Raw genomic sequence first — 18,124 nt, 5'->3', positions numbered from 1 at the left:
ATTTACACCAGACAAAATGTCATCAAGCAGGTTCTCATCATAGCCATTATTGCAGGTTTTGTTTTTGGACAAAAAGTGTATCACCATGATAAATAGTAAATTTACAACACCGGTTTGTCGGCTGCTTCTTTGACTTGAGAAAGGAAACATCCAGAGACATAATAATTTACACCAGACAAAATGTCATCAAGCAGGTTCTCATCATAGCCATTATTGCAGGTTTTGCTATTTTGTCGCTTGCAGATTTTAGTAGCTTTAGCTGGCTAAATAACATTAGCTTGATAAATGAATAATGCTCTACTAGTATTATTATACTACTATCCTCCTAGCATTATTGTTAGCACTAGTAGGATAGGTAGTAAAGTGGTTAATCACGCGTTCCATTTCTTGCTATGTAAAAATGTTTTTTAACAAAGCAAAAAGTGAACGATATAATCCGCTCCTTACACTTTTATTTGTGGGTTTTCTAGATTTGACAAGGAAAAAAAAAGATGTCACTGATATTTTTAATAATGTGTATAACTATTGACAGGCCTGCCATTCCAGAGTTGCTGGACCTCACAGTCACAGAGGGTTTAGCAAACAGTCATTTACTGTAAAGAGCTAACAGAAACCTGCAATTAAGTGTATCACCATGATAAATAGTAAATTTACAACACCGGTTTGTCGGCTGCTTCTTTGACTTGAGAAAGGAAACATCCAGTCTTCCTGTGAGAAATACTGGTAGCGAGAAGTGTCTTGACACTAATAGGCAGGGACTGTTCATTCCAATACAGGGTACAACCTTAAAAGTGTGCTGGGATGACTGGAATCCTTGCTCTTAATGAAGTAATTGTTTAGTCAATGGTATCGATCAACAACCCAGTCAACTGGATTTATTATGGTCTTATGTCCAGAGTTGTAAAACCTTTGTTATTTCAACTTTAAAATAAGACACACAACTAAGAAAAGAACTGTCTACAATACTCCATAGGAAAAATGTTTTTTCCCTCAAGACGAGGCCCCGCTGGTTCCTGTGTGCCTCTGGGACCCAGATTCAAGGTCCCAGCTAGCCCCCAGAGTAGAAGTGCAATCAAAATGCCAGTCATACTTCTAGGCCCTGACAAATAGGATGGTCATGGAACTTGGCTCTTTGGTGTCCAGACAAAAATAGTTTTCACATCATAATTTACACAAAATCTCTTTCAACTCCATCCTCTAGCAGACTCTCAGACCTGCGTCGAGGTAGTATGCATGTGTTCAGTACATGTTGGTCAAAAGTTTCCATCTGTTCACAAATAATTGCACTGCTTCTCTTTGGATATACAATAGCAAACACTGAGCCTGTGTGCTTCAGAGAAACGTGACTTTAATCTGAACTTTTTTGACTGTATTCCAAGCAGCGAAGTATATACCCAATGCTTTAGCGGCACATTTTTATGTCTGGACTGCTGATAGAAATGATTTACCTCTTCAAAGGAATTACTATAAAAACAGTTCTGACAAAGCTCTGTACAACATACAGTTTAATGGCTGAATTGATTTAATGATTTACCACGTGGTGTTGGCTGAAGTGACTGCGACTGAGCGGTCATTTATCTTACTGACATCACTTCTAGTTGTGTCATGTTGAAGCGCTTGTCTCATACATTAAACAATTCAAACCACATGGAGAACGCGGATCAACTGCAGTATGTTTACTTGCTCTATCATATCTGGTCACATATTAATACAAAATATTCATAGCGTCTCTCTCGACATCCACACCTGTGGGATTTACAAATTGCCACATTGGTGGTGTAAATTTCAGCTTTTCCAAGAGTATGCCAGTTCTCTGGGATATACATTTTGTTCAAGCAGTTGACAAAATGAGAGATCTGCTGTCTCATGTTTACTGTATTAATTTGTATTTGTCATTTAGTTATTTTTTTGTTTGTTTGTTATTGCCCTGACATCCCTTCTAAAAATGCAATTTTTCCAAGTAACCAAGTAAAGTTAAGTATCACAATCCTCATTCGTGTTTTAACAAATTACAAAAAAGCCTGAAAAGCTGGCAGATAAAATAGAAGTACAGAAAGTCATTACTAGAGAGATGTAACACGGTCTCCTCCGGTTTCTTTGGTGTTAACTAGAAGATTTTAGAATTTTGCAGACTCGCAATCTGTCTCTTTACACTTATATATTGTGGTTACATGATATTCAAGTGTCTTTACACATCGTGTATCATGTAACCAAGGCGGAATTCCACCATAGCTGTTTATGAATTTCTTCATTACTTGCTTCAAGTAAGCAGTGTTTTATCTCAGTTTGTAGATCAGTCATGGTGACTTTGGTGACAGAATTGTATGTGACATAAAACAAAAGGTTAATTACTAAAATCAGTGATTTTTTTTTTAGGCTGAACTTTGTCATCAAAACAATTCAGCCTGTGTATAAGTCTGTCCTGTCCCAGCACAGTACATGGAACCTGCCTCAGTATGCCTCTGCTGCCAGGTTTAAGTTGAAAAAAAAGTGAAATTATCATCCTGAGGTCACCTTTTAAATGCTTGCAAATGGCGATCTCTCATGGCAGAAATAAACAAAAAACAGGAGTTAGCCATTTGCAGTTTGTCTTTGGCTTTGCCGCTTGCAATTTAAACTAACTCTTGTTTTATCGTCTCAATGTTTCCTCCAACACCAGCATTGATTAGGGGCATTGGAAGTCTGAATTTTTTTATACTGACTATCTTAGAATAGTAAATTAAAAAGTTGGACTTTGAGAGGAAGAATGGTAATTCTGGGACAGGCACTGTATTTTAATGGTTCTTCAGTAAGAGGCTGTTAAAGCAGCAACATTTTTCTTCAACTGAAGGTGAGATTTTCTCATTTCTACGATTAGTTCACGTAAAATAGTTGTGATTTTGTTTTTAACAAATGCTGTGAGTTCAGTATTTTTGGAATAAGCCTCTAGAGCACAGAAGGTAATGTGTTTCACAGTTTTCAGGAGTAATAGGGTATGCATGCAGACCGACACCTGCCATGGTTGAAGTATGGAGCCCCAGAGTGGCCATAGAGAGAAATCATTAAATCATGCACAATAATTACAAGTTTGAGGTCACGAGATACTAAATCGTGGTCACGAAATAGCATTTTGTGTGCATGTTTTAATCAATTTTTTGCTCACGAGATAAAGTTTACAACAGGCTTTCTCCTCTCAGAATGTGCAAGTGCACTGCACTGTCAGTTGAAGGTGTCATAACGATGATATTGAGAGCTTGTGGATTATATTGTTGGCAATATGCTAACTTTGAGGGTGCTATTGACTTTATAGTTGGTCAACTGACAGTTAAAGGAGGTGCAGTGCACTTCATACTTAGAGGAGAAAGCCTGTCTCTCGCTATATAAACTTATCTCATGCGCACAAAATGCTATCTCGTGGACACGATTTAGTAAGTCACGTGCACGATTGGATTTTTTTTTTCTTCTCCTTATGGCCCCTCCAGGGCTCTGGACTGAACACACGAAGAACAGATACAAAGACTTGAACCAAGTTCATTTGCTTTTTTTTCAGTGACCTAAAGTACTTGCAGACGGTTAGACAACCATCTACCACTTTCTCTTTTTTTTCATTCTTTCTCTCTGTGGTTTCTGTCCTTTCAACCTGGCATCACACTGCTGCAGTTTAATCATAACATCATACAAAAGTAAGAGGCTTGAGTCCTTCAGCAGGTGCTTATATTGTTAAATGCATGGATATTGATATTGATATGGAATATAAAGATATACATCACTTAAACACAAAAGATTGATTTGGCTACAGAGTTTAGTGGCTACTTTGTTATGAAGTAACAACAACTTAGTAACATACAAGATATGTTTAGCTATAGCAAAACAATAAAAAAGTATACTTTGTTGGCTGAAACTACTTAGCGAAGGCATTTCTGTGTTTGTTCGGTTCTCCGGACATTGTTTACCAGTTTTTTTGTGTGGATGGACAGAAACAAATTGTAAAATGAGAACAATTGCTTAAAGACTAGCACATCTTGGTTTTATGCGAGGGTTACAGTAATGTTAGCTTAAAGTCTGAAGGTCTGACTGACTGTAGGCCAACTAAAAATGTTTCATCTTGGGTCAAAGATAGATTTTAGTTTCTAATATCTAACCATATTCTTGCTAAAAAAAAAAAAAAAAAAAAAAAAAGGACAATGACAGCATTGTAGAGAACACCATGGGCTGGGATCAATAAAGTAAATATAAAAGTGATAACAGTCTGTGTATGATTGTGTGGGAGCCAATGTAGGAAACAAATTGGCATTTAGAGGAAAGCAATGAAGACTACCTTCATGGTTTTTCTTTTCTTTTCATTTTACTGTAGATTTAATGATCCAAGAGGGTGTGTTGAACCATTCTTTCGAGTACATTCAGATCCATACAACACTTTGTAGAGTGACTCAGTCTTTGTCTCTTAGCTCAACCCTGTTCATCAGGTTGGCCACTGAATGTAGCTACGCTGGGAGTACTTCCGATGTAATTTAGATCCAAACTACATTGGAAACGTCTACTTCCTACTCTCCACATATTGACTTTTTCCAGATCAAACTGTTAAGGTTAAAAGGTCAAGAGGAAAACCTTTAACTTAGGTCAACCATACTCAGCAGCAGGCACAAATCATCAGGCTCTCTAATAGTGGTGCCGACAGTATTGACTTGACTGAGGCATGGTGTCAGTAACTTGAAGGCAAAAAGAGCAAAAAATCATGATCCCTGTTATTACGATGTCAGTGGAAGCTCCACCTGATTGTCAGTTCAAAGATTGAGGACCCTCAAGTGTCCTGCATCTGATTCAGCTCAAGACCTTCAAGTGCTCTAAGGTTTTTCTTTTTCTTATTTGAAGTCTGGGTGTCTATGAAAGCAGCGTTACGTGTGATAAAAAAAGGAGCCCTCTCATATTGCCTTGGACCCAGAGGGGAGTCAGTACGACCCCGTCGTGCCCCAAACAGTTCTTGCATCTTGGTGTCCTCAGATGATAACTCTGTTATAAAGGTCCGCTCTTCAGCACACTCCTTCTCCCAGTGTGAGCAAGACCTACTGTATGACCCCAATCACCAAAACAATACTGCATTCTCTGCAGCTTCACAGACTTCACAGATGACTACCTAGAAATACTACCCCATGAGGATTTCCTATTGTAGATCTCTTGTATTGTCGCACACAGTACATGAGCCAAAAGGGTTTTCAAAATGTACATAGTGGCCCAGAAAAAAAACAAAAAAAACTGATCCTAACTTGGACTGATCCCATTTATGTCATTGTATCGTACTGCCTGAGCAGAATATCAGACACACAAAAGGACATGTAGTTCCTTTATTTCTACTGCCTCCATTTTTTTTTATTCTGAACTCTGAAATGAATAAAGCTCAGTTCTGTCTGGGTGGAAAATCAGAGGCAGATTTTTGTTATTGTTATTCCCAACAATAGAGAGGATGCCTCTTAAGATGTCAGCATTAAAAGCAACTGGCATAGATATTGTAAATAATGGATGATATTGATTCTCATCTCCTGTTACATATCTTGCATAGAACTCTCCTTGATGACTTCTTTTTACATAGCTTAAGTGGATCTGTGAAAGCTTTCGTGTCTCTGCGTGTTGTCTCCCGCTTTGTTTGTGGCTGATGTCAGGGCCATTTTGCTCATGGGGCCTCGTTTGCAGGAAGCAAATCCTCTAAATAAAAAGGGGATGATGATGTAGAGTGGCTCCCTCGTCTGTCACCGGGGTCGTTCTTCTTATCTCTGAATGTGGAGAGATGGGTAGGTCTACAACATTGTTGTGACCCCAGTCACTTCACTTTCAGAGGTGCCTGCCAGCAGTAAAGTGGGGCATCAAGCAGTTAATCATGCAAACACCACATATGTTTCTGTATTTGTAGGACTTGGGCATGAGACAGAGCCAACAAACGCTTTGGAACTGTTATCAAATACTAGAAAAAATAAATCTTTTGAGGAAAAGTGGAAGTACTCGGAGAGCCGGAATAATATAATTTTTTCAACTAATTATGGTAATAAGGCATCTTTTAATAGCAAAGCTTTTTATTTTCGGCCAAAGGAGACAGAACTGAAGTGAAAAAAATGGGTCATTTCACACAAATATAACTTAACTTACATCTATCCGGAGGTCTTCTGTTAAGTCTCAATCAGGTGTCTTTATTTCATATTTTTGATGAGTCAACCCTCGGAAACTTATAGATATGAGATATTATAGTTGTACTCAAGGGCGTGGGATTGGTTTCAACACTTCTCTTCCTGCATGGTTTTCCTCCAGTATTTCTCTGCTTGTGTGGTCTCTGAGTCTTTTCCCTTTGTGTCTCCTGTGCTATTTCTCTCAGCATCCTTCTCTTTGTCTTTCTGCTTACCACAGCTCCCTCTCTCTCCCATATCTTCTTTTCTCTCTGTCTTCAACATTAAATTATTTCTGTTAATTTCTCTGTCCTCTACTCTTAGCTCTCCCTCCCTCTGTATTAGGGTTGCAGCGATATATCGGTATCACAGTATACTATTGGAATAAAATGAATGGTTATCATACTGCGCATAACCACTTATTACCGGTATTGAAAAAAACATGCAGGCTGATGAGTGTGTGTGTGTGTGTGTGTGTGTGTGTGTGTGTGTGTGTGTGTGTGTGTGTGTGTGTGTGTGTGTGTGTGTGTGTGTGTGTGTGTGTGTGTGTGTGTGTGTGTGTGTGGGTGGGTGGGTGGGTGTGTGTTTGTGAGTTTGAGGTACAGACAGGATGAGTCTGGCTGCGTTGTCATGCACCTCCAGTACACGCCTCAGTAAGTGTCAAGTTACTGACAAGATCATTCACTCCACCCACGGTAAAGTAGTTACACCAGTGATCAAATTAAAGGCAGTTATTTTTTGCTTTTTATTATAAACACCTCAGAAAAAACACTGAGGTCCAGACCTGGGTGGCCTAATGTTTATGCACCAAAAAAATTGCTGAGGACAATTCTGTCCTTCTAAAATATTGGAAGCAATTTTCCTAAAACAGCAGGGTAGAGATGGTAGGTGTCCATAGGCAAACCTATGCGCTAGGTTGTACTGTTATTCACCCCATCAAAAGTAAATTGAAAAGTGCCATTTCATGTGGATGTAACGTATAAGCTGATTTCATGGCTGACAGCAAACCTATTAGAGAAATGATAATGTGAAAATATCACTGCTATGCAGCAGACTTAATTGAAATAATTTAGTTGACATAGAGTGAAAGCAAAGCAGTGAGGAATTGAGGAAGTGAAGCACATAAAAGAGCATAAAACTCATCATGAATTTTGACTTGTATAATGACAAAGCAAAAGTTCTTATGAAGCATCTGGATTAGGAAGAAACTATATGTTTTGTAACTCAATCAAACAATACAGGTACGACAGCTCTGTAAAGATTAGTTAGCAGTTGTCAGTGTGATTAGCGTGGACAGTATTTATAAATATATTTATTGGGACTGCATTTAGGGCTGGGCAATAAATCAATATTTTATCGAAATCGTGGTAGGAGAATACATTTTGGTATGTAATATCATGAACTGGCACGATAAAAGTGATTTAATTTTCTGAACTTACCAGACTGTTCTAGCTGTCCATAATAACCGCCTGCCCCGACCCAACTTAGTCATTAGATCCACATTACTGATGATGATGATTTATCCTTTGTGAAAGAACCACCAGTCACCCCCACAATATTGTCGCAATATCAGTATTGAGGTTGTTGGTCAAAACTATTAGGATATTTGATTCCATTGATATTATCTACAACTCATACTAACAATGTACCAAGTGACAATATGAAAACCATATCACAATGTGAAAGGGGTAGCTTGTAGGTACTTATACAGATGAACTGATTCAGAGTCAAGTTTCTTTCTCATTGTTTTGATTTACTGCTAAGGCTCTCATAGTATTGTTTTAGGTCACAGCAGGCTCTCCTAGAAATGATATTCCTATATGACTAAATTGCAAAAGGAAATACATTTTGAAGGAGACGTGATTGCTTTACATTTTCTTTCAATGTAATATGGAAACTTGGTAATTGAAGTATTTTGCAAAAGGCAAACATGTTGACACTGAACATTAACATTAACATACGTTGTATTTATTTTCTTCTGAAATATATTGAACAAAAAGTGTCCACTTGTAGCTACGGCATATTAGGATAAGACAAAATAGTTACACCATACAATCTAGTCTAAAACCAAAAAAAAAAATAGTTATATTTCAGGTTCCAAAGGTTGAACTTTGGATAGAGTCAGGCTGCCACCCCTTTTATTGAGATTGATATCTAAATAAGCTAACGTTAAGTGTAGCCAGGTTCTCCAAACAAATCTTTCTCCAATAGCATCAGGTACAGTCGGCACTATTATCCCTTTTAGAATGTAATATGAGTAGCTCAGGGTTATCTTCCTCTAATGCCAGAATATATGCCCATCGACTGCTGAAATTCTTATTTTTTCTACTGTAAAAGCATTCAAAATGGATTAATTTCACATTTTCAACTTTGGAACCAAAACCCTCCACAGCGGGACTGCTATGAGTGGCAGATGCGAGAGGCCGGTTTGAGAGAGACTCACATTTTGTTGCCAGTTGGGCAGCTTTTTCAAACTCCATACTTTCAAGGCTGTGTCTGGTCTGCAGCTCAGACCTCTTCCAGACTGCTGCTGCTGGTTGATTCCGACCAGAATGTTCCTGCCTGATGCAGACAGCATTGAGCATGATGAAGTCTGACACATAGTGGATGTCCCAGAATATAAAGGAAATTACTTATTACACACTCACTTATTCACTTTTGCTGTGAATAAGTTTAGAGTTCATGTACCATCCCAGCAGGGCACTGTAGCATTTAATGACACGTGTCTGATGTACACCAATAAACTTGATGAGCTTATCAGAAAGTGAAATAAACTTTTGAGGCCAAATTGGGAATATTGACTTTCATTTTGTGTTGCAGCCTCCCTGCTGTCTCATATTTAGAGGAAAACAGCAGCAGCAGATGGAGATGGGCCTAAGGGTGCCACTATGGACAGGCTACTGTTGACAGGCGTCTGGGGCTGATACATTGCCAGATATGAAGAATGCCGGTGGTGGGAGGCCGGACAGGCACGCTGGGCATTGCAGGAGATATGCATTTGAAAGACAAATATCAGTTGAGAGCAACAGCTTTTCGTGAAACCACTTATTTCAGGGACAGCCCTGGCTCAATGTAAGGACTTTCAAGCACACAGTTCATTATTCTCATCTACTTTACAGATGAAACCCTGGGGGGCTGAGTGGGAAGACAGGCTTAGAAGAAATGATACATGCATATCACTGTGCCCATGTTAAAACCTCATATGAATTTGGGAAATTCAATCCAAACCTAAAAAAAATCTGTGACTAAAACAAGACTGCTGGTTTTGCTAGTTCAGCATGTGACCTCGAAGAGACACAGAAATTCCGCATCAATGCACTGATTGAATGGCTCGTTGCACAAAAAGCAGGAAAACAATTTGTTTATGTAAAACCACTCCAGTCTTTCCAACTGAAATTGGTCGACCAAAATTAAATGGTTGTGATCTTTGGCTGGGAAAGTATTAAGTGGAAGTTAAGAAACTTAATAAACATACTTTATCATCATAAGTTATTTAATGTTGGGCAACTTGTTTCAGAAATAAAAAAAAATATGAAATGCCGACGTTCACACATCAGGCTGAGTCTGGTGCCGTGTTTGGTGAGGCGAGACAGAACATAACAAGCAACTGATAATATGTGCAGTGAGACCAGTAGAGGATAAGAAATTCTGTAAATTGAATGAATCATACTGGACTGAAAATTAAAAATGTACAATGTTTTCCCAGAACTCAGTAGGCTATACTATATGTTAGCAACTTGAGATCTAATGTTGAAAGATATTTGCTGCATTTGAATGGTAATTTCTACCATATCCCCATATTGTTTTGGAGAAGGAGTTAGTCAGCTCTGTTCTGGTTATTTGTTTAGGAAGCACATTGATGAATGACTGTCAATGTGTGTTTTCTACAGCAAGAAACGCGTGCAACTGTGCCAGAGCAGTGGGGGCTGAGGCAATTAGCATCCTTTCATTGTTTTAAACCACTCCCCACCTTGTCTGTCCATTCGTAATGGCCAGCACAAATAAACACATCAAGACAGAAAGCCTTGCGAGGCGGGAAAGATAGTATCCATCATGTTTTACGTCTGTGAAAGTTCAGCAAAAATAAGGAGGGTTTTGAAAACGTGGTGGAGACGATGTTCTTTTATCCTGGTCCCATTTGTATATGTTTTCCGCATGCAGTTCACTTAATACCTTCATTTCTCAATTGTTTCTCCATTTTCCAGATTTAAATTGGGGTTGAATGGCCTGTGAGATGTAAATGTATCGTGACTGCAGAAAGGTTAATACAAGTTTTCCCAGAAGTTTATATTTGTTGTAAACACTAAAACTGTGCACTGAAGACGTAGATACATTTTGCTGCCCTTTAAAACTTCACTAGTTAATAGTTTAGCTTTGCAGATTTTTTTTTTAAACTTTCAGTTCATTGTTTTGGTTTTAGAGGCCCACAGCATTGCTGTTTTTGTCCAGCCTTAGTACCCTCAGCAGCCTCCTACACCACAGGAAGCAATTTTAAGCTTAAACATGTTTTACTGAAAAACTCACTTTACGCTACCTACTCAGAACTCAGAGCTGCAAACAGACATAGCAACTAGCTGGGAACACAGTGGAGCAACTAAAATATATTTCTTCAAGTTGGAGGAGACCAAAACTGAACAAGCAGGATAGTAAATATTGGACTTGTGAGGTGACCAAAAACATGGCTTTTTAAGAAATGCGGACACTGCTCAAACTCTGAAGAATGTGTAAATAGGCAGCAAAAATCCACTTTTGTAAGGTGATAATATGTCTATGTTGCACGTGAAGATTGTTCTTCTGGTAAACAAGTGGCCCCTAAATTGTGTATTTAAACATTCAACACATATTAAGAAATATTAGCATTTGATTTGGAGTTTCGCAAGACTTTCAACTTTCTTAACAGTTGTTACATAAAATGTTGATAAACTCTGAATTTTCTCTGTAGAGTCAAAAGGACTAAAGATGCAAAAAAGGAAATCTGTTCAGCTTACGGTGACTGCAGACAACATTTGATGCATGGTGAATATAAAAAATATATTGAATCATGCAGCTTTAAGGCGTATTCAATCCATCTATTTAATGTGAGTAAAAGTCTGGAAACATCAGTGTGTAAATTAAGAATTAATTTAAACATTATTGGAAAATGAGGCTAAACTGCAGATTTTATCCACTTTATTTCTCTTGTTTTTTGGAGACGAACCTCCACCATATCAGCAGTGGTCAACGCTAATTGCGTGATATTTTTGGACAGCCATATATCAGCATGATAAATTAGTAAATCAATATATTTTCACCTCATTAGGTGCTAGCACATCCACTCTAAAGAGACATTACTGGCTGCGTCACATGCTGCATTTGGTGCCTGGATGTTGTCACACATTCTTAGGCGGCGCAGATGTGTTGATGTCTCTCAGTGTGGCATAAGGCAGGTCTGTGTTTGGCCAGACAGAGTAATGATGGGCGAGCAGTGTGAGACCGGGCTAATCTGTCCAGAAAAATCCCATGGGACCTCCTTAAGGGGATGGATGTCTCTTATTTTTGGTTTATCTCCAATATAACAGGCTGGTTTGACAGGGAGGCAATACTCCTTCAACAATAGCTATTGACAAAAGTGTGGTTTCTGAGCTATAAATATATGTCCTTGTTTCCATTGTTTCTCGGATAATTAGAAGGCTACTCCTGACTGTTAAGCTGCATCTGACCCTGTGGCTGAACCTCATGTTTGGCTTTTGGCAAGCACTCCTGGAACATACTTCACATAACAGTGGGACATTGTATTGCTTCCAACTTTCCCGTTCAATGCCAGTGTGAAAATATTAACTTTTGACTTCAATTCAATCAATTCAAATTCCTACAATTTCTTTTTACTCTGTACAAAATAAGTCTGGGATTATTTTTTTCCGTCTTGAAAACATTCAGAGGTCATTGATTAAGACTGGATTACCAAATGGGCAGGGGGCAACTGGCCAGGGATCCCAGAATCTCAGGGGCCTGAAAAAACAAACAAAAAAAAAAAACAACAACAACAAAAACATAAAAACAACAACAACAACAACAAAACAAAGCAAAGCAAAAACAAGGTTTTTTTTTTTACATCAGCTGGGTCTACAGCGGGTAAAATAAATATTGAATATGTCACCATTTCTGTCAGTAAATATATTTCCAAAGGTGCTATTGACATGACATTTTCACCAGATGTTGGTAACAACCCAAATAACCCATACATACAAAGAAACCAAAACAAATAAATTCAGATATTAAGTTATGTGTAATAATGTGAAATGACACAGGGAAAAAGTATTGAACACGCTTACTGATAGATAGTACGAGATAATAGATACATGTGCATTTGGGATTATTCCACAAACCTGAAACTTGAGCAAAGAGTGCTCATCAAATCATGTTTAAAATGTTGGGGGACTAGAAAGAAGTGGCAGGGAGTTAAATCTGATGAGTTGGGATGGTGGGGAGCTATGATTTTGTTGTTATGGGCTCTATGGGTCTGGTTGGTTTCTGTGTGCCAAAGGTAATAATGAAACTACATTGGAGTTTACATTGGGTATCAACAGGGGCCCAACAACACCTTTGCCCTGAAGTTTGCCTGAGGTTAATCCAGCCATGTTTAAGAAACGCAAACTGGTAGAAAGAGTCGAGATGTTGGTTGAAAAATCTTTTCTCGTTGTATTCATTCATCTACCCTCAGAGGTGCTGTTAGAATGAAACAAAATATAATAGATAACTTTACCTTGTTCGTTGGAATTAGAAACAGATTTCCCATATCACATTGAGACTAGTCTGTAAAACATGGATACGGCAGCTGCAGGCACTACTGTGTTTGAGATTAACATCTTTTTAAAGTAGGTTCTCAACAAGAACAATTATTTTACAATAGTAATGTTTTACACAGTAAAATAAATGTTTTGGAGGTTAAATGAGAAGCTGCTTTTAATTTCAGACATATTCATCTTTTAACTGGACTCTATTTTCTGAGGACAGTGCTTAAAAATTATGCACAGTAAACTGGTGACTGCCTTTGCTTTAAATCATTGTTTACTGAGCTTTAAAGAATCCGGGCCTGGGATGAAACTGAATGCAGCCAAGTGAAATAAAAAAAGAGTTTCAAAGCGAAGTTCAAAGCACAACTATGTAAGGCCTGTCTGGCTCTGTGGTTCTTTTTTTTAATCCAAATGTACACTGTGCAGTATGGGATTAGCATAGTTTAGACGTATTACACTTCGAGGTGAATACAATGGGTATTGCATCAAGGAAATAATAAATGCATTAAATCTGCAGCTAAATCTGATCACAATTCTATATTTGACTCCGCGAGGAGCAAATTCTCTGATGTAGCTGGTTTTAATTACTAGAAATAAGCTTCATGGTACAACAGGAATTCACAGTGAAGTGTAATCAACTATGCTGTGTGTGTGTGTGTGTGTGTGTGTGTGTGTGTGTGTGTGTGTGTGTGTGTGTGTGTGTGAGTCTGTTCATGTCTAAATGCTTTTATGCATTAGAACAGTATGAAATGTATTATAATTGTTGTTGTTGTTGTTGTTGTTGTTGTTGTTAACGGCATAAATTGGGTTCATGTCCTCAAAGTTATAAAACAAAGCTTTATTTCACGGCAGCATGAATATGAAGAATATGTTCTGCACCGTATATAAGCCAACGAAGGTTTATTGAGTTGAAAAACAAAAGCTCTTTGTCAGTGGCTTTTCTTAAAAGGCCATGGAGTGAAGTTCAGTGTGTGCTTGCTAATATGTGGATGAAAGCAGCAGCATGAGACGGCTTGCATCTGACATGGCGGCGGTGGGAAGGCTGACGAGCTCTAGCAGCTGCAGCGGCGTATCTCATGCTGTGTTCATCCTCCAACTGAGCTCCATGGAGAGCAGCTGGGCTTGTTGTTACATACTCAGTGGTGGTGGTGGGGTGGCATTTCAGTCTCTGTGGGCCTGGCAGTGTGGCAAAGAATATCTGTGATTGGTTTGAAGGCTGCCACATCAGCATCTTCTTGATAGAGGCAAGCTTTGCTAAAAATCAGCTAATTGCTGAGAGAGTAAAATATGGTTTGGAAATACATTCATTCAATTACGGGGATATAATGAGTTGCGGGTATAATACACATTTTTACTCATTTTCCCTGGTTGATTATATTGAAATGATACCATTTTTCTTCTGAATAAATCGATGACAAAATGGAAGATGCTTCTGAAGAGGAGCCATTACTGGAATTCTATTTTGGTATTCTTTCACTGAATGATTAAAATGGCTACTTAATAATGGCAACTGAATTAATTTACAGGGTTATTAAAAATATAGTTAATGTGAGCTTCATTTTGCAATATTACTTTTATAAGAATGGACACTCATCTCTGTGTCAGTGATTGGCTCTCTTCCACATAGTGTTTTTCTCAAAACAAGTACAAAAATACAACAGTTATTAAACGACCTCTTTGTAAGAGAGGCAGTCAAAAAGTTCAGGGACTGCTCCTGTTGCACGCAAATGGAGTGCAGCACAGTGATGTGCATGAAAAAGCAATTACCTTTGTGAGTAAGTATTCCAAATAAGGTGAACATTAGGTCAAAATCAGCCTCTGTGTTACACGTTTTGTTACCTTTGGTACATGTGCATTTGGGATTATTCCACAAACCTGAAACTTGAGCAAAGAGTGCTCATCAAATCATGTTTAAAATTTCAGGGGACTAGAAAGAAGTGGCAGGGAGTTAAATCTGATGAGTTGGGATGCTGGGGAGCTATGATTTTGTTGTTGTGGGTTTGAATCTTGTCCTGTTATCAAAGACCCAAATACTAACACAGTTGTTCATGATGATGTATCCAAAATCAATGGAACTGCTACTCTCTGACTGATTAAAAAAAACACGTCCTTGCCTCTGGCTGCTCTAATGTGTCTCCTGGTTGCCTGCATGTAGATATTTGCTGACTCTTTGCCAGTCCATTGCACTATTTGCCAGTCCATTGCACTATTTATAGAATGTATTGCTCTCCCTAGACCTGAGTAAAAACTTTCCAATCATAAAATGGACTACTGTATTCTGCACCTCTAGTCAGCTGGAGAAACATTGAAGGTGCCTGTGAGGCCTGTTGTAGACTACCATATGTTTCTCTCAGATAGCTTACTGTATTCACCGCACTCTTCAATCTTCTGTCTGTTCCATACTGTTTAGCTGTGTGGACACAGAGGATTTACTGCAGAACTTTATTATTTCACCATTCTTGTGTGTGCTGATGTATGCATACCTGCATGTTTCTTTGCTGCAGGTCCAGGTGTCTCTGCTGAAGACATACTGCAGAGATGCTGTGCTGCTGGCCAGAGTTGGGCTGCTGAAAACAGCCACTGCAACCACATGCCTCTGCTGACTGACGACAAACACTCTGTTTGCAGGTAAATCACATGCATTTATGTGTCAGAAAGTAGTTTTGGTTTAACGAATATTCTATCGGAAGCTGTATTGGAAAGACATTCATCCTAATATGAGATTATTTAAAGGGGCATCCCAGCAATTTTATAAATGATCATCAGTTTACTCATCATGGGAAGCAATACTCATCTGTAAATTGTAAATGGTAAGCTTACATTACAATCTGGAGGTGTGGAATTATCACACATAACTCTGCACATTAAGGAAAGGGTAGGGTCCAGGGTTAAGGCACATTACTCATTCAGCACGAGGAGGCAAAGTCAGGATTTCTTGATGTCTGCTCCTTCAAAGTCCCTTACAAAACCAGGTATGTTAATTCCGTAGTAATCTGGTCATTACCATGATGCAATTCCAACCCAATGCCATTGCACACAATGGTACTACCATCTTGGTGACCAAATTACTATGCCACCGGTCTGAGCTATGAGTTCACATTGAAATGACAAAGAGCTGCATGGAGAACCCATGTAGTTTGGGGCTGTACCTCTGACACAGTTCTTTCTATGCTGATGTAAACCTACACAAAGCTGAAACTTCCCACTTTAATATAACATCCATAATTTTATTTCAAATTGAAAGTGCTGAAGCACAAGAAATGTTTAATTGTCCAAATACCTACGATCTGATGCACGTAACTGTGCATGTTTGCGTATGTTTGTTTCAGTGTTGCACAGAAGCAATGCTGCCTCATCTCTGTGAAGGAGAGCCACTGTGAATCAGGTGTTACATCAGCGAGAGGAGGGGACACCTGTGAAGTGTCTGAGGAGGACGCATGCACAGATGACTCCTACCAGGTACAGTCAGTGGACAATTGACAAACAAGAGAACGATGACTGAATCATGGCTAAAAGACATAACGTCATATGCATGCGGTGCATGCATTTTACTCACCAAATTCTCTAGAAAACAAACATTGAGCTGATTAAAGGTTACCTCAAGAAGACAATATAAACTGTTTTTGTGAGTCATGTAGGGTATGACTCACAGTTTTAATTGGTTCAAGATTACAAAATTGGACAAAGTAAGCAGTTCAAATCATAGAGTCAAGTAGGGTGGACTCTTTGCCACAATAACAAGGTGAAAGCTGGTTTTAATAGTTTATTTTGGACTTTAAACAGCTTAAAGATCCTAATGTTCTTTTGGTCAAGGTGAGATTTCAATTTCAGATTCTGTTGCCAGCAGAGAAGCTTCCATAAAGGTTGCACCGTCTTGTGTTTATTGGCAAACAGGCTCAACTTTATTAATAAAAAATGGCCAAAATCTCCCATTACTGTTTGCATCTTTTAAAGCTATGAATACTTCCATATGGAAATAAGACTCATGCCTTCACTCAAACAGCATTCCCAGCCTCTCCAAGAGGAAACCCGGTGGTTTGGCACCCGAGCAGAAGCCTGCATTCATGTGTTGAAGCAGCCGAGCCAACCCATCATGCCAGGTCATTCACTCACCGAGTTTTAGAGGAAAGTTACAAAAAAAGGTGAACGTCTGGTTTTCCCTGCGAGACATGTGGTTCAGCTTGAGGCAGCAGCTGAAATCCTTTACAGTAGGATGAACCAGCATGCCTGTCTCTTGTTTACGAAGCAGGGAAAAAAGTGGAGGGTCATAAAAAGAGGTGCTGATTAGAGACGTGAAGGGCACCCGGGTGACACACTCCTTACAGGCTCTGCTGTTGTTTGTGGATGGGCAGGTGTGCTGCAGCTGCTGTGCACTTGGCTTACGGATGCGCAGCGAAGGACGGGGTTGCGATTCCCACCAGCACCTGGGCTACCCTTGCGGTCACATCTTCCTCAGCTGCTGTGAGGAAGAGGAAGGTCCGAGCCAGATCCTGCTCAAGAAAAAGACGAAGCCCAGACCGACTTCCCTGCCCAGAAAAGGTATCTGTTACTCTCAGCAGAGCAATTTTTCACTCAGCTTTCAACATGGAAAACACATTCATCATGCACATCAATGGTGTTAGGATTTACTATTTGTTTGTGCCCCATTTAATTTATCCCTGATTCATATAGTGCTAATTACATTATTTACAGCAGGAGCTATGTTAATTGTGACAGTGTATCACGCTGGTTTTAGAGTAGGCTGCTGCAGGAAGAGAGGAAAACAGTTTTCAGGCTTTCCAGTATATGAGGTCATGTTTAATGTATCAAAAATAGTATAATTACAATCATAACGTTGATATTTCTTAAAATTGTTGGATGTGTAATTATTCGCATAACTGTAATAAGCCTCTCTAGGCTCCTTTCTTATCCGAGCAAACTTCGCATTGCATTGTAACATAAGACTGAGGATGTTGTCCTAATTGTTAAAAAAAAAAAAAGTCCCTTACATTGACTGATGTCAGTTATATGATGACTTTGGAAAGCAGAGACGTTTTCCTAAAAACTTGAAAAAGGAAAAGATTTAATGTTTTGTTTTTCAAAAAATTCCACAGACTGTCTTGCCACAATCAGCAATTAGTTTAACATGTTGCAGCTGTAAATACCTTCTGCATTTTCTTCATGCGATGCATAAAGGGACAATAGCTGACCTAATTCGGTCCAAGAACTTCTGTAATGGGG

At 38.9% G+C, this 18,124-nt stretch overlaps 1 protein-coding gene across 1 annotated transcript in view; it reads left to right on the top strand.

Moving 5' to 3' along the window:
* fbln2 (fibulin 2) overlaps positions 1–18,124 on the top strand; it is a 58,343-nt gene that overhangs the window by 9,283 nt on the left and 30,936 nt on the right. The window contains exons 2-4 of the mRNA XM_069146649.1: positions 15,409–15,532; positions 16,234–16,363; positions 17,257–17,443. Coding sequence (XP_069002750.1) covers positions 15,409–15,532; positions 16,234–16,363; positions 17,257–17,443 — 441 coding nt within the window. The remainder of the gene's footprint in view (positions 1–15,408; positions 15,533–16,233; positions 16,364–17,256; positions 17,444–18,124) is intronic.

The sequence above is a fragment of the Embiotoca jacksoni genome, unplaced genomic scaffold (assembly GCF_022577435.1).
Source record: "Embiotoca jacksoni isolate LCO1_2020_lvr unplaced genomic scaffold, fEmbJac1.0.p SCAF_1, whole genome shotgun sequence".
In the NCBI taxonomy this organism is placed as follows: Eukaryota; Metazoa; Chordata; class Actinopteri; family Embiotocidae; genus Embiotoca; species Embiotoca jacksoni.
Note: the sequence above shows the minus strand (reverse complement) of the source record. Positions and strands in the feature narration are given on the sequence as shown.